General features: G+C 42.4%; 1 protein-coding gene across 9 annotated transcripts in view; it reads right to left on the bottom strand.

Moving 5' to 3' along the window:
• The window catches only part of SYDE2 (synapse defective Rho GTPase homolog 2), a 30,893-nt gene that overhangs the window by 7,824 nt on the left and 3,379 nt on the right, over positions 1–19,690 (bottom strand). For all 9 annotated transcript variants that reach the window (XR_012652062.1, XR_012652063.1, XR_012652061.1 and 6 more), the window contains exons 2-6: positions 18,606–19,334; positions 8,421–9,520; positions 6,136–6,262; positions 1,340–1,521; positions 225–456 (exon numbers count right to left, since the gene is read on the bottom strand). Coding sequence is in view for 4 of the 9 variants with exons in the window: in XM_075039100.1 (XP_074895201.1) it covers positions 225–456; positions 1,340–1,521; positions 6,136–6,262; positions 8,421–9,520; positions 18,606–19,334 (2,370 nt within the window). In the remaining 5 variants the exon portion in view is untranslated. The remainder of the gene's footprint in view (positions 1–224; positions 457–1,339; positions 1,522–6,135; positions 6,263–8,420; positions 9,521–18,605; positions 19,335–19,690) is intronic.

The following is a 19,690-nucleotide window of genomic DNA, read 5'->3' as shown; positions in this document are numbered from 1 at the left end:
GCAATAAAACAACAAACTTCCCATTAAACAAAGTAACTGAATACAAAGAGTAGATTATGAAATTGTCATGATTTCTTTAGATTAATAGGTGACACCATAGTCCCTTGTGTTTTAAGAATTCCAACGCTGCTCAGTTATCCTGTGACTTAATGTACACTGTCACACAGTAAAAACATACAGCAATGGTTTGACATTTTCCCTTGACCAGATTCATGAAACAGTACCTGGCCACAGCTGGAGTAAATAGTGAAGAACCTCTATGTGTTTTTTGAAGTCCAGGGCACTAGCAAGCTCTTCTGAGTCCGTGAAAACTCTGTTGTTATGGTTCGTGGTCTCCTGCCTCTGGCTCAGTAACACAGGCCCAAAACATACAGCTAAATTCTGGCACGTCATCTTATTTACTTCATGGTAAGAAGCCACCAGTTTCAGGTGATCCAACAGCATCTTCAGGGTAGCCTAAAAGAACAACATACTGCTCAGGAAACAAAACACTAGACAAAGGTGGTGTTGACATCCTACCATCACTGCTCTAGAGGGATAAGATCAAGGCTGATAGCTATGGTTTTTCTACCAACACCCATCAATAGAACATCCAAGTGCTGAATTAGAAAAGCTGTATTAGACTATCACAGAGCAGACTAGTTAAGACAGACTTTCTGGTAAAATTCAGCTTGTTTCTTACCTGATCATGCTTTTACATAGATGAGTTTTCTCACAGTAGAAAGGGGTCATCAGGGAGGGGAGAGAAACCGCAGAAGGAGTACAGATGATCCAGGTACATTAGAAAATAAAGAAACCCTCAATATGACCTCAGGATCAGAACAAGCTTCCAGGTAACTTCCAGGTACCGTGCAGGCCACTTACTCTCTCCCATAGGCTAACTGTGGTTTTCTACAGAGGTGAATTGGGCAGGTAATGCCACACAGTGCTATTACACTGCACAGTATGGGAAGCGAAGGCTTTATTGCACATGCTTAGGAAAGAGGAACACATTTGCCCATGTAATTATGATATACAGATCAGAGAGCTCCACAGAAATGGAGCAGGACACCACATGGGAATAATCTTTGATCTAACAATGTAAAAGTAGTGATCACAGCTTTTCATTCAGTTTTAGAGAGACAATATAAAATGCAAACTAGAATAAACCCAGCAATGCAGACCCTCCAATTAATCACAGCATGGAAGTATTTTCAAAGACGTGAGGCATCAAAAATCCAAGTGGACCATCAAGTCAGAAAACAGGTGTACACATTTTGACACATTTTATATCCAGTGTGAAAATGTTCCTTTATTTTCTGAAGCATGCAGTTAACTTGAACCTGCTAACACTGCTCACCTTCTCAACATCTGGCAGGCAATCCAAAAGGGCTGCTGCGTGCTCAGAGTCACTCGGGTCATTCTCACAACCGTTTGCTGTTATTTTCAAGGGGTTTTTCACCATGGCATCTAACACTGCTTCATAGAGCTGCTTGGTTATCAGGGGAGAGGGTAGCTCTCGCAGGTAATCCTTTAGGACGCCTTCACAAGAGACACAAGAACAGCTGCCTTTAACAAGCTGCAGATTCACTTTCCAGTGACCTTGGGGAGCACTAAGGCACATCAGCTTCAACCACCCCATGAGAAAATCCTCCGTGTCAGTGACAAACCTTCCACTTCTCAGCAAGGGATGGGAGGAGGACGACAGCAAAAAGGTACAGTGAACCACGGGTACGCGAGGGCTCCCCACAGGGCCAGCCAAGAGGCAGGAGGTCTCCCCGCAACGTCCCCGCGAGGCTGGGGGTACCAGCACCCCCGTCCCCACAGTCCCAGCTGCTTCTCCAAGCCCACCCAAGGCAGCTCGTCACAAACCAAGACGTGAAGCCAGGGCAGGAAGGTGCACTGCCTCCAGAGGAGAGGGGTGCCTGCAGGGGCTGCTGCGTGCGCAGGAGCGGGTAAGCTGGGCACAGGGGGAGCATCTCTCCAGGTCACCCTCCCGACTGGGGAGAGGGAGAGGCAAGGAAAGCGCTCTTAGCAGTCCACCTCCTGTCCAAGGAACGAGCTCCTACAAACACCAAAGTCTTCAGCTTGATGACACCTCCTCCTTTGTATACAACCGGTAGTTAATTCTTCTGTTCAGTTTATTTTCAGCTATAAAATTATGAGCAAACGTCCCAGTGCCAGTGGCATGTTTGGTGAAGCACATAGCGTTTTCTCACCTCCCAATGCACAAATCGAACAGATGTCCTCAAGAGCGAAATGCCAACGCCCCCCTGCCTCTGGGTACTCTGTACCCCCCAGCACACCTCTTGCTTCTGCTGTGACAACTGTAATTCACATCCACAGGAGACACTGGCTAAGATACCCACATACTGAGCCCTCCCAGTTACAGAGACATACCGCGCCGCTGCAGAAGCTGGGGACATGCTGGAGGAGAGGCTGTCTCTAGGGGATGCAACAACCAGGCAACCACTTCACTAACCCCTATTCCTTCCACAGATGTAAACAAACAAAAAGGAACTGAGCATTTGCACTCTTGTAAGCTGGCTTTAGAGGCTGGCTGATACTTCAGTTTGAGTGGGGTTTCAGTGATTGTAAGAATAACTAAAAAAACCCAAAACTTCAAGACTTCTAACTGCAGCCCCCTGGAAAGGATACAGCAGGATGCTATCCAGGAGCAATGTGTCTTCCCCAGAGTTGAGAGGCCTGTGTTCCATGCATGGGTTAGCCGGTTAAAATATTCACAAGACAAACGTGGCAGAGGCTGGTGCTGTACAACACAGTTTGGGACATTTTCCTTTTTCTGGAAACAAAACACTAGCAAGATATGCTGACTTTTATCAGGATCTTTGTTTCAGCTGTGCTTTTTTTGGAGGGGGAGGCTGACATCAGAATCAGCTTACAGTAGGAAATGGTATGTTGTAATCAAATCATCTTACACTGTTGAAACACTCACAACCATCTATTAATAATCATTTAGTAGGAATTCCTATAATAGCATCCACAGTCATAGGACTACCACCTGCCAAAGGACTTTCTCCTGTTTAGCCCTGAATAACAGGCTAGTTTGGGAGCCATGAATGCCCCTTGACCTTTCTAAATCCTTTTACTATTCACTCAGCTAAATTAGCCCTGTAAGAGGCTGCTGTTATTTTTTTCCACGAATCTATGCTTCCCGCTGCTGCCAGCCCACTAGCACATTCCCCTTGACGCAACCACATACAACAAATTTAGACAGCGAGCAGAAATTATCATCCACTTCATTAAGTCCTCATTTTTCTGACCCACTGAACTGTTAACAGTATTGCATGCTTTATGCAGAGATATGAATTCACGTGGATGCAAACAGACACGATGCAACAACATGACTACTGGTCAGTTCTGAAAATTGGCTGCATGCTTCAGTTTGAGCCATGAGCACACTTAATTGTGTGTAAGCCTGTGCCAATCCCAAAAGCATTTCTTAGTCAAGATTTAATCATTAAATGTTCATTCTCTAGTCTTTGGAGAGCTGTCAAAACTGAGTATCTTTTAAATCTTTTTGAAAAGGAGCGCTACTCAAATTTCAAAAAGGATACAAGGTGGCACTTCAAATCAACCAAGATTTATGCTGAGGATTCACATTTTACGGAACACATGTTTCGGCTGATAAAAGTATGAATCACGTGCATCAGTCTCAGCATTGCAAATACAGCAGTAAAACATCAGGGGAAACGTTCACCCTCAACCCACCTTCCTAAGCATAAGCAAGAGATGTTTTGTGGGCTCTTTTATTCCTAGCACTAAGCACGGTGGGTACCTGAGGTCTGTCAGCAAAAATTGCAGGTTCCCCCTGCAATCCAGACCACACTGTTTAAAACCATTAGAGAGCAGGCTGCTTTGTGGTCAGTGGAAGTTACGGGTGCAAACACCCGCTCCCTCCCTGCTCTCCCCAACTCATGCAGGACCCCTGCACCCAGTCCTTTCAACACAATACTAACAAAGGCACTACAGGCAATCATACAGCACAGCTGCAGGGGTACTGCAGGAAATAATTTTTTTTTTTTTATAAGTAATTTCTTAAAACTATTTTTAACTTGTAAGGAAAGCAGCATGTAAGTTAACTCTTCCAAAATAACATATACAAAAGCATACCCAGTAGTCTTTCTGTAAGACAGACACCAAGGCTGTAGTCTTTTCACTCTCACAGTACAAATTCCGTATGTAAAAAATTATCCTTCAGTAGTACAACCAGAAAAAGGACCAAGAGTCTAGCAGGACCTGCACGGTCACCAAAAGTTTGTCATCACCAATGAGGCTTGCAGCAATGTATATTGAAAAATTGAAGTACACTTTTCTATTTAACCACTGCATCATAAACTCGTGATGGAAAGATCAGTCAGACTGTGCCACTGCCCTTCCATAGTTTTGCATCAGTACCAAGTACTCATGCAGTTCAGACTTCCATTTCAGGCAGTTCTGCTTGGTTCTGAGTGTACAATGTACTCAGGAAAACCAAAATGCTTATCAAAAAGTTACAGGTTCTTCTGTATATGGATGAGAATTAAGTTCATATACCATCTCCCATGATACTCCTGAACCATTTCTGCAAATACCCTTTTATTGTAATGATTACTTGTAGCATGGGAGTGCAATGCCATTTTTATTATTCAAAAATTAAAAAAAAAAAAACCAACCAAACAAAACCCCAGAGTTTTCCATTAGTCAAAAGTTTACATTAACCAAATAGCAGTTTGCCATTTGTCTGCTTGTAAGTCAATATCAGACAGTTTCTGCTGTTTGGCAGAATGCAACAGAAGGGGGTTTTTTCCCCTTCTGAGTTGATTTACAAAAATTGGGAAGAAAACAGGACTTCAATAATTTCATGGAACAATCTGATCTTAGAAGTTATCACCACTTTTTCTCATTAATTTATTTGTAAAGAGAAGAAAATTTAAAAGTTTGAAAGATCTTTTCACTGTTTACTTTTACTGTACACCACCTCTTTTTAAAGCGTGTATCCCATCACAGTGAAACACAAGTTTCTGCTGCTGGGAACACCACTACTTGGGAGCAACACTGAACCCAACAGTGAATCCAGCCAAAGACACTAAGGCAAACTGACTAGCTGCACATTCTGAACGAGAAAGTCTATTTAACCCAATAAATGACACCGAGTAGTATCTTCTGATACCGCTTTGTATAACTGTAAAGTGTAACGAACGAAATTCATTCCCAATACACTGAAATGAAATAAACCACCAAACAGGGTAGAACTATCCCATACAGCTGGATCTCAGATGTTACAGAAAGGGCTTTGACACAGAAAATTTATACCCTGACTACCGTTGTTACATCTTTCCATTCCTGGATATGTAGGAAACGAATGCTCCTGGCTAATTTCCTGGAACAATTAGTTTACTCAGTGATGCCTGAAATTAGATCAACTTTGGCTTACATAACAAGTATCAATAGTTATAAAACTGTTCCACTTCTAGGCAAACCAAAAAAACCTCAACAACTTTCTTCAGCTGTGCAGTGCAACTCCTGTGAAGACACTGCCGTAAGGAGCTGATGCAGACGCAGACAGGTTTCCCAAGACCTCCTGTTCCCGTACTCCCTGCTCTCCTCACCTTCGCCAGGAGCTTGCTGCCTGACCGCAAGTAAATGGCCACTCCGGTGAGCACGAAAAAGCTGCTATTTAACTATATTTTAAAAGAATGAAAAATCCGTTTCCAAAAGTCCTGCAGTCTCCAACATAGAGGGAGGACAGCGGGTTGATCCGAGATGGCCCTTGGATCACACGTTGCAGAACAACCAGCACAGCGCATGTGCCTGATCACAACCACGTTTTTCAAGATCCACAGAGCCTTAACAGGCTTCAGGGACCTTGGCTCCTTTCCAGCTTCCACTTCCCTCCGTGACTGGCAGAGCAGTTTCCGAAAGCAGCTCCTTCCATACCCTCCTCCCTCCCCATCCCTGCTGCTCCCTACTTACACATCCCCAGAGTTACTGCCCTCATTCTCTGCTAACCTTCAGCAATACAAAGCACCAGTTAGCAGCTTGTTAAAGGACAACAGAAAACTACTTCAGAGCACTGCTTCACCTTTTAAGAGGTATGTTAGGAACACAGCACAGTTCTATATTAAAAGAAAAGCAAGTAAATATATTTATTACCTGTTATGACATTAATATCTGGGTACTGGCTTTCACAGAGGGTAACAGCCTTGCTGTCCCTCTCAAAGGCCTCCCGAAGCTCCTTCTTCACCGCTGCTGAGCCACATAACCGATACAGGCCTACCACCTGGAACCAAAAAACAACAGCCCCACATCAGTCATTTTCCTGCAGAGGGGACTAGCAATTGACATCACATGTTGTCTCATCCAGGACGCGCAACAAGAACAATTTTTTGGACATGTATGTTAAGGAAATTACGAATACTCCATTATTACACCTAGAATGTGCTGTTTTTAAGATGACAAGATGTTGACTTCCATGTGCTTCAAATTATATGAAAAGTTTTATACAAAATAGGGGTTATTTAACATGCTTAAGGTGATAGGAATGAAACCCACAACACTGTTGGACTGAATTACTAGATTAATCATGTGCTTTCATGAACTCAGATTTTGCATTTTATCATTATTTACTTTTAATTTTCATCAACACCATTTATACAAAGCACTCCGATGATCTTAAGGAACTAAATCTTCAACATATTCATTTTATTTTAATGAACTTTATAGGCAGCTGTACTAAGCAGTAAATGGTTAGTCCAAAACTACCATGGACTCAAAAGATGAAAAAAACAAAAACCCTGACTTAGACCATGCAAATCTAGGCTTGCAAACAAGAATATTCGTCTGGCCATATATCAATTCCTGTTTAAATAAATGGAAAAAGTTACCGAATGGAATTTGTACTTCCCTCTTTCCCAAGACTGAATACGATCTAGTATTTGCAGACAATTTCTCTTAAACTTTTAAAGTTTTCTAGTGCCACATGTGAAATTCAGGTGGAGAAAACACAATATGACAGTTTTGCAGTCTATAGGAAAGTCAAAAATGTCTGACAAGCACATGGTTAAAACAAGTTAACGGTATATTTTGCATTTTTGGTTCTCCCTTCCAAATTAGATTTCATGCTCAAAGGCACCAGGTACATTCAGACAATTCAGATCCCAATCGCTTCATTACCAGTGTTGCCTTGATTACCCAATATCATTTGCATGACTAGGTACTAATAAGCCCAAAATAAAATGCTGAAACCATGGGACACATACGTTGGAAAGAATAAAACTTCTCTTTTCCACTGATTTGCATAATGTTAGGAGAAGCATTCACAATAAGAATCATACATTCATTATCAGTAGTGACTTTCAGCAAAGTCATTACATAGAAGTACCATTTCTCTATGTATTTTATGACCTAGGTTATAAATAGCAGAGTTAATCTCATAACACCTGGAAGTATATCCAACCTGTCAGCAATTTAAAATAGTAACAGTGGTAGGTGTGATTACTTCTCAATTTCACCTGAGCAAGAACAGGTGTAAAAGAAACCGAGGGCTCACACATGCTGTGGAACAGCATGCAAGAGTCCTCCCACCAGTTTCAAATTAATTGCCATGGGGAACGTCCATCCTTAGGACCATGCATAGTCCTTACTAACAGACTTCTTCTCTAGCATCTGTAACTGGCTATTTGTTTCCATACCTCATTTCTCAAACATATTTTTGTCCATTAGGTTACACCAACCAATAAACCGTATTAGGATGAAGAGAAGACACTGGGCACTGCTGCTTTACAGCATTCATATTCTGTCCTAATTCTGACAACAACCTGAAGAAAGGCAAGGAGCAGTGGCACGGCAAAACAACTAATTCAGCCCCCCAGGGTCTCCTCCTCATCTTAATGCTGCGCACAAAGTGATGGCAGAAACAAGTCTTTGGCACGTTGGCTTGAGACTGCACACATGTAAGTAAAGTTTTGTCAAACTTTTTGTCCTCATCACTTTGTGTCACTGCATACAATGCTTCGGTTTTGGGTAGGAGGGAACATTACACTCATTTCTGCATTTAGATACATGTCCTTACAGAGTGATCCATGTCTCACGAATCAAGCATTTTCAAGTTCTCATCTCAGCTCTGCTTTTTGAGGGTGATTCTACACCTGGGGGCTGCAGGTTCATTTCACTATCCCTCGTCCTAAAGCACTACTGTGAGCATCTCCTGTGAGCAAGTGTACATCTCCTCTACAAAGGCCAAGTTGAAAGCACTGATTTCACACAGTCCCATTATTCTTCCTTAGTGACTAGTGCTCACCAAACAGGAGCAGCAAAGCAAAAATTTGACATGTAAAGGTGTTTTTAATTTCCCCTTTCCCACTCACTGCTCACACTCTGCAACAACAGCTATCCCGACACAGAAATATTAACAAAACAGATTAAAATATGCACAGTACCTGACAGCCTCTCTTTTCAATCTCCAGAATGCATTTCTGCATCAAAAGTGGCACCATCAAGCCCGCACTTTCCTTCTCTACAACTTTTCGAGCATCTACCCCGAACATCACAGGCTCCCGATCTGTATCGAGGCCATCGAGAGAGTTCTCCCACTGCTCCATGAGCGACAGCTTGACATAAATAAGCCCCCTTGGTTCCAGTTTGACAGCCAGCTGATGTGTCCTTGTTACTCGGAAGAGAGTGGGAAGAGCCACGGTTCCATGACAACATACCCGATTTTTCCGCGGAGTGGGTTCCCAGCTGAACACCACCAGCTTTAAGTGCTGCGCATTTTCAATTTCTATGTTGAACGTGTGGTCCATATCTAGAAATGTTGTCCTACACGTAAGCAGAGCTGTTCTCGCTTTGTTTACCGAGTCAACCTGTATTGCACAAAAGACATCTTTTGAGTCTATTCTTGGTGGTTTTAAGTCTTCAGCACCATAGAAGTGAATGCTCATGAGTCCAGAGATGTACTGAGAGCACTTGGGTTGATCAGAAAAGTTGTAGTGTCTGAAAGCATCAATATCTATTTCAGTTTTGCCACTGTTACTTGGAAGGCTCTCCCTTCCTTTCACGCACTTGGTTTCATGCCCATGTTTACCTGATTTTGTTATAAGTTCGGGAGAGTCACCATCACTGAGGTAACCACCTTTGTTGAAGGATTTGGAGCTCCTCGAGCTCTTCTTTTTGTAGGTGTGTTGTGACAACACGCTACTGTCAAGATGGTAACGACTTATCACGTTCCTGCTGGCAGCTGTGGTTGAGTTTCCAGAAGATGGCAAAGACACCGTATGGCTTGTATCCCGGCAGCTAGCCTTTGGCAGGGAAGGAGGATTATCTGAACTAGTATGGCTTGAAGTTCCCTTGACACTCAGCTTCCTGCTCAGCTCTGGCAGCTTTTTCATTTTCATGGAAAGCTTCCTCACAGTCCTGGGAGATTTAATTCTATCAGGGAAAGGCCAGTTGATTGATCCGCTTTTTTTCAGAGGACTGGGACTTGGAGGAGAAACCTCTGTTGAGGGTATATCAGCCTTGTGTGCAAGTACAACTCCAGACCCTTTAGAAGAAAAGAGAAGGAATAATCATTTTCAAACCGCTCAGTAACTGCAGTTCACAGCAATAAAAAAAATAAATCTTGAACTAGGGGAAAACACGTTGATTTGTCATAACTTGATAAACGCAATTCATTCAGACAACCATCATTCATTCATCAGTCAGATGTTCACGAGCATTTAGAAAGCTGTGCTCTGCTGACTTGTTCAGCCAAATTTGGCAGTTCATAGTCAAAAGCCAGATTTGTTCTGCTTTATGGAGATGAAAGGGCCAGAAACTACATATAAACAAATGAGCTAGCTCACACACTGCATTCAGCTCAATCCATTTGTGCTGTATCCGCCATACAAGCAGACATGGCTGCATTCCTGGGGCACAGGTGCAACGAAACCAGTCTTAAATGGGAAAACACTGGAATATGACAAATGCACCTTTGCCTACGAAGCAGTTAGCTACATAGCCAGCACATCAGCATTGCCCACTCCTCTAAAGTCGAGAGAATAGATACTTGTTTCTAGTGAAGAATGTCCCTCTGTTACCCAAAAGAGCCCTAAATCCCTCCCATGTAGACCCAGGCAGTGTCTTACACCTTTTTTTCCATTTCTCTCAACTTCTCCTTTCCACCGCAGGATGGAGGAAGAGGAACACAACAAGGATTTATTCCATTCAAAAGCTGCATCCTGCACTGCCTCATTCCTGCCAGCAACCTTCCATCTTTCCTGGCACAACCATCCCATGACAGGGCTTAAAGTTATACGGTTCCCAAGTGACGTCCTCATGGGAAATCACCCACCTTTCAAGGTACACAAAAAAAAAATTAAAAAAAATCATAACAGCAGGCACTGATGCTAAAGAGGGAAAAAGAAAAAGAAAAAAGAAAAAGACTCCATCAATTTAGCAGTAAAATACAACTAACTGAGGAACACAATCAGACATAAGCCAGTACTGCACACAGTCGGGAACCTGCGGTTCACCTCATGCTCCAATACTCTAGGAAATCCAAATACCAAGTTATAGCTCAAGCTTTTCACACTTTCACCAACATGAGGCAGTAATAACTGTAGGAAAGGCAATGAATTTACATGAGTTAATGAAGCATGCAAGAGGGGAACTAAGGCCACAATGACAGATATTAGTAAAATTACACGAGTACTTTCACTTAGAGTCACTTTTCTATCCCTTGAGAAACCAATAGTGGTTTTTGCTAGCAATAACCACCCCATTCACTCATCACTTTGCAAATGTTAGCAGCGCCCAACAGGACTCATGCAGCCTTGCCTGCGCTGGCTAGGGTACTATGGAGCCCCTAAGCACGCTAAACCTGTGTGGTGCAGTTAGCCCAAGCAGCTCACAGAGACTCAAACACCTATATCCGTCATCCCCCCTTGCTAGCCAGGGAAAGGGAGAGTCTATTTACAGCCTATAAATAAAGAAAGCGGCACTGTTTTCACGAAATACTCAGCAAATCATACGTTACAGAGGTTTCTCTTACAGATTTCTCAAAGGCTTACTGCTTTAATTCTAATCACTTCAAGTCCAAATCACCATACAGATAGTGATCTTTACAAGTCCCCTGTTCATCCATGTTAATTTTCACCATTTAACTATAACTTACTTTTTATACTTTGCTTAGCTTAAAAAAAATCAGGCTATCTGATCTTTGACCAGAGTGGTTTGTTGAGGTTTTGTGTGTTGTCGTCGTCGTCCCCCAAAAACCCATGAAGACTAGTTCTAGTCCCAACAGAAGTTTAGCTTTAATAACTTTTGCTGATAGTTGCTTAAAATAATATCTTTGTAAAATAAAGTTTCAGTTATGAAGCATAACGCATGGAATCTGTTTTTCAGAGCAACAAAGGAAAATTCATTTAGCCCTGTATCTCATGGAAGTAGTTCCCTTGCAGGGGAAGGACTATTTCTAGCACACCTGCTGTGCTTTTCTGGCAAGCAGCTAGTTAGAAATGTGGTGTTTGATAAAAGCAGACAAAGCCTTCCCTTGTACTGCAAATCACAGCACAGTCCCACTGGTGGGCTGGCCTGGAGCGCTCTATAGCAATCGGTGCCATACTGCAGCCAGCTAACATTAATCTTCCCTTTCTGTCAAAAGCCCCTGGCACAGGCTTAGAAAAGCAGGCCAGCAAATTAAACTTCCCCCCAGTTCATTAAAACTGAAGAGTCAACCTAACACTCCGACTTTTGTGTGCCCAACTTGGGCTGGGTTCAGCATCAAACAGTTAAAATGAAATATGTGGCTGGAAGAAACTTAACAGTCGAGTATTATGCAGGATGGTATTCCCATCAGCATTGAGCCACATGTTGTTCCACTAAAGCCAGCAATGTGCTGAGGTATGCACGCAATTTTAAAGAGTGTACATGACACAGCTCTGAACAAGCTGCAAAAGGAGCTGTACCACGGTCCAGTAACACTTCACTTCCCAGCCTACCCATCCGATACAGCTGTCTCACAAGGGTGCCAGAGGAACTGAGCTGTGCCTTGTCCCTTTTACTAAGTTACAAGGCTGTGCTGCAAACGAGCTCCTCGCTGTCCCTGTCCCCGCTCACTCTGCCACCACACATCCCACCTCAGCAGTTAAACTTTAAAAATATCCTTACAGAAGGATAGTAGGACAAGATGAAACATGAGGCACTTTTTGTGTAAATGACTACCAGGGCAGCAAGGGGATGGTCAGTTTTATGTATGCAGCTTATCTTTTCATATATATATATATGCGTGTGTGTATATATAATTATTTTTTTTTTTTTCCCCAGCAAGAACACTCCATCACTGGAACAATGTCCCCAGGGACATGGTAGAGACCCCATCACTGACGTTTTCAAGAGGCAGCTGGACAGGGTGCTAGGTAATCTCATCTAGGCTCCCTTTCCCACCAAAGGGTGGGCCAGATGGATCTTCTGAGGTCCTTTCCAACCCGGGCTGTTCTATGATATACTGTCTTTACTACATTTACCTTATGCCTTCCGGAACCTTTAGCAGTATGAGCAATACAGAGGGGAAAAAAAAAAAAAAATTTTTGAAGGACAATGCTACCAGAGTCAAAGTGACTTGACATTGTAAGTGACTGCTTCCATCAGCTATTTGTTCAGCTTGAGTAGTAAAGCCACTTTTTACTTTGCTCAGCGATATGGCTGTGTGAAAGGTTAAAGCCCTTTTAGTGACCAAAGAGACACAAACAGCCCACAGCGCTTCACGAACCCAGACCCCCCCCTCCCACCCCATCCGGCCAGGTGCCCACGGGGCAATCGCTCCTGTCCCCTGGGTCTGGTGGAGCAGGCTGGAGCTGACCGACCGTACCCTACACAACGCTGCCCCAAGGGAAGAAAGGACTCACCCTACCTTAAGCACTTACCACACAGCCCCTGGCAGACATACGCAGTAATTTAGTACAGTAAAAATGCTTCTCTGACCCTGCTTAACACTGTTTACATGTGCTTAGGGACATGTATCACTGTCATACCCGTTGCCAGCAACGCATGCTATTTTACAGGCACGTTTGATTACCCTATTAAATGTGTAACATTCCTTATCGCTTAAGGTAGGGTTTCTGAGTTACTTTAAAGTTCCTCAGAAAACCTCTAACTTCTCTTCGGGACAACAAGTTGAGGTGAATGAGTAAGTCAGACAACTATCAGTTCCTTCTTACAGCAAGCTATTGAAGTATCAAACGGCCACTCTCACAGCTAATGGAAACACTGCGTTCCCACCAAACTAAACCTGATAGGCAATTTAATTTTTCCTGCCATTCTCCAGACATACTTAATAAGTATACTACATCTAACACTGAAAGCACCCCTCTAGAATAATGGTATTAGTGTTGAAGATCTAAGCCATTTCCTTCTAAAAAGGAGAAAAAAAAAATACAGCTTACACTTGAGTGGTTATAGCTTTCAAAACCAAAGTCTCCCTTCTGCCCACATTCTTCATGCTTTTTATCATTATCATTTCTAAAATCAACACAAGGACTTATTGGGAAAGTGTATTAAAAATGAAAAAGCGGCAAATCAAAACAGAAAACCCCAATTATCTCAAAATTGTTCTTGTAGCAAACAATGGGTGAATGAAAAAGGGCTACTGTTTTTCTGTGCAAGATTCCACAAGGAATACTGATCTGACACAAACAGCACAGCTCTACTGATGTCAAAGGCTGTTAACTTACTCAGGTGCAGACAAATTACGTTTTTTCATCCTCAGATAGTTCCAGACCTGTTCTGATATAAAACTTCAGAGTAGAACTGTAAATGACATTAAGAGAAGAATTCATGCTATATCAAATTCAAGCAACTTCAATTAAGATGTAAGGAAAGCGTCACCTCTATCTACATCAGCAACTGGGAAAAAAAAATTAAAAAAAATAAAAAGAACTTTTATAAATTGAGATATAATTGTATTACTTCTATGTAACATCTTAATTAATTATCTAAATGGAAGAATATCCTCTTTTAACCTGTAAAAAAAAAAAGTCTTTTTTTACCCCTATAAAAATTACTACTTTGACCAATGCAGTCTCCGAGTTCTATCCCACATAGTGCTTCAGAGTCAAGGAATGGAGAAATTACTAAAAATGTTAAAAAAAGAAAAGAAAAAAAAAAACCTCTAAGAACTCTATAAAGGTAGTTTGTTTTCTTCAAATACTATGCACACTGATATTAAGCAAGCTGTGATAAACCCATCAACCCAGCGATTACCTTTACAGGAGCAACAAATATAAAATAAATTGCTTTAAATAGCCCCTTAATTAAAACGGGAAGTGATTACAGCATAACCCCCCCGAGGCTCATGCACACCGAGAGGTGAAGGGGCTGACCACTGTCTGCTCTTCATCGTGGCAGCGATCCTCAGAGCATCCTTGACAGCGGTATGTCATTAGAGAGAGGAACAAGCACGTGTAACAGCACTTTAGATCTCTGACCAGACTTAAAGAGTCCAGTACCTACAAACAAGCACGAGTTTGTTGCAGATATTTTAAACATTAATGATTCTGCGATGCACATAAACCAGTCGGCTCTATTCAGACGCTGGCATCACACCAAGACGCAAGCGGCAGCACGGCGGCCGATGCCAAGCACTGTCCATTTGGGCTGCTCTCACGAGGATTTCCTCCCCTCACTGTGTCTTTCATGGCATGAAAAGCCGCTTTGCCCCTACTTCCCCAGTCAGAGGATATAAACAGTCACTCAGTACAAATCAGAAACTGCTTCCACTCCACCGCTGCTACATGCTTTTGCCTCTTTCACCAGCAGGTCTTCATGGCATTGTCACCCCATGGATCAAAGACACATGCATGAATAAGCCCTCGACCTTCAAAAGCATGTGCACAAACTCCCCAAAAGCCCACTGACAAACTGGCTTCAGCTCTGCAGAAGAAAGAGTGAGCAGAGGGATCTTTCTGCCACACACCAAACCACTTTGGTATCTCAAGCATTATGCAAATATTTCGCCTGAGTGCTTTTCTGCCTCATGAAACCAAAGCTCCTTGCGCTTGCAAAACAGTTAAATCACAAAGCATCTTCCATCTGGAAAAAAAAAAAATAATGAAGCAAATAGCATTTGCAACATGGGAAAGGAAATTGGTAGATAGGATTTGCTGCCCAGCAAATATGTACAATGCTGGAAGCTTATTTGTAACATCTAAGCATGCAAAATATTTGCCTGCATTGGCCCCAAAAGATGTATTTGGAAACCAAGATAGTGGTTGTGGTCTAAGCGGAGAACAAGCACTGTAGTTTTAATGTGATTTAAGCCAAGCTTCAGTTGGCACGTATTGGGGTTAAGTGGGAATATGGTATCAACCTTCACTTCCTACAATGTTGAAAAGAAATCTGTTTACAGTGATTCCTAACAGGATTTTCCAGCCAGCCAGCCAACACATGTACATTTTCAGTAGCAAAAGCACAGTCCAGATCCTGGCAACCTACGATGTGCAATTCCTACCAGGATGTCTCTGAGATACAGACACATGTGAGATGATTCCACTGATTACATGGACACTAATCCCACTCCTCCTCAAAAGCAAAAATATTACAAATTCTTCAGAAGGCACTATTCAGAGCTCCATGATGTCAATCTATCACAGGAGCCAACATTATAAAGGGGTGTTTTTCTTCAGCATTTTGCAGGTGATACACGCATCTATAAAAACATAAGAGTTAGAGTTCAATCCTAAACAGCTGTAAAGAAAATTTAACATTTCATATATGCAAAAAATCTATATATAGAATTTTTCATATGGCATTTATAACAAAAAATATTCCTATTTTCCCCACCATAACCATTTTGCCTGCGCAAGGAGACATCAAATTAAAAACTGCCTCCAGGGTCCTTTCCACTTAAACTCTTCTCCCACAGACCTAAGAGTACAAGCTGGCACTGTTTCTACATTACTAACTCGGAACCAAGTTATCTTCTTACTCTTACTTTTTGTGTACTTGTTATAAACAAAATACATGAATCATTTTCCCAAGCTCTGCTATAGGGGTGTCTTACTTTTAATCAGTTTCTTTTTAAAAGCCAGCATGGCTAGAATTATTTGCGAAGGAATTACCTGACAAATCCTATTAACATAAATGGCACTTACTGTAGAAAGTAACCAGATTAACACCAGGAACTAATGGTGTAAATTAAGACTATGGGGCAAATTAGCATCTCTACAACTATGATCCATTTTATTGATAACATTTACAGGAAATATCTATTTGCTGCTGTGTTTGGAAAGATTCCCAGTAACTGAATTCTATCATTTATCTTTTCTTAATCTTCTGTTTGATAAAGACTCTCTCAAAAAAAAAAAAAAAACCACAAAGAAAAAATCCACAACCATTTTCTCCTTATGAAGTTGGAAACCCATGTAAGGCAGCAATGATTAAAGTTTTAAAGGTAAAATTGATTCCATCATCCAAAGAAGAAAACAGCTAATGACAAAATGAACAACTATGTATTTTGTTGGCTTTTATAGTGCCCCACTTTCTTCTATACTTCTCAAAATCTAGTACTTTAGACTCTAATGCTAACCAGTACTGACATATATAAAATCATATCAATAAGGTAAGCAGACTGTTCCCCAAAGCAGTAATTGCTTATTTGTCAGGAGTTACTGTTTAATGTACCCAGCTCTCTAAGAATATAGACATCTATTTCATAGCAGTTGTATAATTCAGACAAGGTCCTAACACAAATAAAGTTAAATTGACCATATTGCCCTTCATGCAGTAATTTTGTATAGATGAGCTGTCATTTTAAATTTGACTGAAAGTAACTGTAGATACCTTAACTGGATTAAAAAGAAGAACTAAGCCACTTCTCCATAATAAAGCCAATTACTGAGCAGCAGGGATCCACTTCATCATAAATTAATCTACTCAATGTGATCACTACTCAATACATGCAAAAGGAGAGCTGCATTTGAAGTACCTTAATTAACTCAGTGCATAACAAACTAACCAGGGGAAATTCATAACACTTTTCTCCCAGTTTCATGAGACACTTTAAATGGGCGATTTTGCTTTCAGAAATAAATGTTTCTTCAGTATGAAAACAATTTTTACTTTTTTCTTCTTATATAAAGGGATTTTTTTTTAAAGAAATAGTCACCTATATATTGAGAGATTAACCACCTAAATGGGGGTCAAACCGTTTGCAGGGGGGACAGCTTTCCTAAACAACTATGCTTACCAACCTCCCTAAAGCACCTAGAGCTCCAACGATGAGAAAAGTCTACCTAAGAACATGATATTTCATCTATCTTGCAAGCAAATATAACTGGTCTAAGTATTTAAAGCAGCTATGAAGTGAGCTATTTCTAAATAAATGCCCAATAACTTTGACACACTTTGCAACTAAAAATACGCTTGTATCTGCAGCATTTCCACAAAAAGAAAAAAATGTGAGCTCCCAGAAGAGAGGACCAAGTTGTTTTTTCTTCTGCTGTTTACAGCAGTTGCTTTGGTGCCTTTGTAAACAAGCCCCATTCCCAGAAGCAATCTCTGCGCTGGAAATCTGGACACAGCAGCTCCTGGCAGGCAGGGACATGGGGCCAGAAGCCCGCCAGGATGGCGAGGATGGACGGGGGCAACCTGGAGGGGGGGCTCCTCCAGAAGGCAATGCACACCTGGGCTTCCATGCCAGTGTTTCAGGTCCTCTCTGTGGAGCCGGGAAGAAACACAGGCTCTTGCATGTCAGCGCAAACAAAGCGTGAGCTTTCTCCAAAGATGGGAACCTGGAATTCCCTGTCTCCTGAACTTTACACTGTCTCTAACTCTCAACAGGATACTAGAGTTAAGGTCAAGATAATGTAAGACACATCAGTAATTAAAAGTAATACCTTTTTGGAAAGGGTTGGGTGGTTTTTTTCTCCTTACCATTATTTGGTGTGGTTTTATTTTTGTTTGGGTTTTGTTTCTTTTTTTTTTTTAATAGACTGGGAAAAATGTTTAATAAGATGCTGAATTCACACACTAATGGAATTATGGAAATGAGACTATCAAACACTCAGCCAAAGATAACCAGGAACAAAGAGGCTGGCTTCTGAAAGTGAAAACCACTCCTCTCCAGTCTATTAGATTAGCCTGAGACAGTCAACAAGACAGTAATTACAGAAAGTGACATGATGAATAGCTTTTATATGGTCTTCCAAAAAGTCTTTATTAAAAAGTCCCAGACAGCAAGCTAAAGAAACTTCTGCAGACATTAAGTAGCTTCAAGGCTGGAATCCAAGGCCAGGGTTAGACACTAGCTAACAAAGGAAACCCAGTGTGTCCTCACGTTACCAGCCTTTAGCAAGCTCGCTTTGTAAAACGCTTGTCTTCAGCGAGGTGGGGGCCAAAGAGCACAAAGGACAACCACACCTGGACATGCCATGAACAAACTGACTGAGAAACAACTGTGCAGCTCCACATTTAGTAGGTATCAGTCTCACAATCTGAGTCATTTTTTTATGACCTGACGTGCATTTCCACCAGAAATTTGCTTGATAAAGATAAAAGGAGGAGAAAGAGAAAAGAGAGACACAAGAAGGCATTATTATTCCTCTAAAAGAAAATAGGGGACATAACACTTCTGCGTTCCTGAACCCTCTTACCTGTTGAAGGGCACTTAAAGGCAGGATTGTCTTCTACTGCCAGCACACTGGGAGCCTTGCAGGCAAATCTCTGCCGGTGCTGCTGCACATGCTCCCCGGGATGCGCGGCATCGGCCTGACTGGCTTCGCTGGGCTGAGCCGTCCGACTGCTCCCTGCGCTCTCCATGGAGCGTGGGGGACCCTCGTGGGGACCCACGGCCATCCCAGAGTCACCCCCGGAGGGGGGGTTGTAGCGAACCCCCAGGGAGCCCACAGCAACAGGGCTATTCACAGCGGAAGGGCGGCCCCTCGGCAAGTCGGGCTCATCGTCTTCAGGGATGGGGTTGTACCATATTTCTCCTTCATCATCTGCGTCGCCATCCTCACCCAGGTCCGAAGCAGCGCTCCGCGGCGCGGCAGGGCTCACGGCGCTGGGCAGGGCGCCAGCAGGAGCGCGGCTTCGCGCGGGGCGCTCCCGCCCCACCGGGGAGGTGGAAGGAGCCCGCGGCGCGGCAGGTTCGGAAGGCAGGGGGATGGGAGATTTGGGTACGGGCGTAACAGCCCCCTGCGTTTCCTTACAGGTGTTTTCTTCCAGAGGAGGATGTCGGTGTGTGCTCTGCTGCAGCCAGCTGCGTTTCTTAGACACAGTAATGCTGTTCATTGGTGGCCTGTGCTCGGGGACCTCGCTGGCCGGGGGGGGCTTGGGGTCCTTCCTGCTTCTCGAAGCTATGTAAACGTTTTCTATTAAATCTGTTCCCAGAAAGAAAGGCAAAAAGAGAGGGAAAGACAAATGTTTAGAATATTGTTTTGCTTTTGACAAATGAACACATAAGCTGTACGACACTTGCATTAGACCTCATCTGAAAGGACAAAAAATAAGTTGATGTGATCATAAAATTAGATTTCAGCCCATCAAAGCAGAAGGTGCACATAATGAATAAAGAGTCAGGCTTGTTTGGCTGTGTTTTTAACACCATGTAATTTAGATAAATGGCAGTAAGATAGCTCTGCTGAAAGGTCACGCATACTTACATAGAAATGGCTGCTTTTTCTCCGCAAAGTTCAGGTACAATTGGTTTGAAAAGTTGCCATGTAGTATTCCTCCA

Source organism: Buteo buteo, chromosome 10 (assembly GCF_964188355.1).
Source record: "Buteo buteo chromosome 10, bButBut1.hap1.1, whole genome shotgun sequence".
Classification (NCBI taxonomy): Eukaryota; Metazoa; Chordata; class Aves; order Accipitriformes; family Accipitridae; genus Buteo; species Buteo buteo.
The sequence above is the reverse complement of the archived record's forward strand: the minus strand, read 5'-3'. Positions and strand labels throughout refer to the sequence as shown.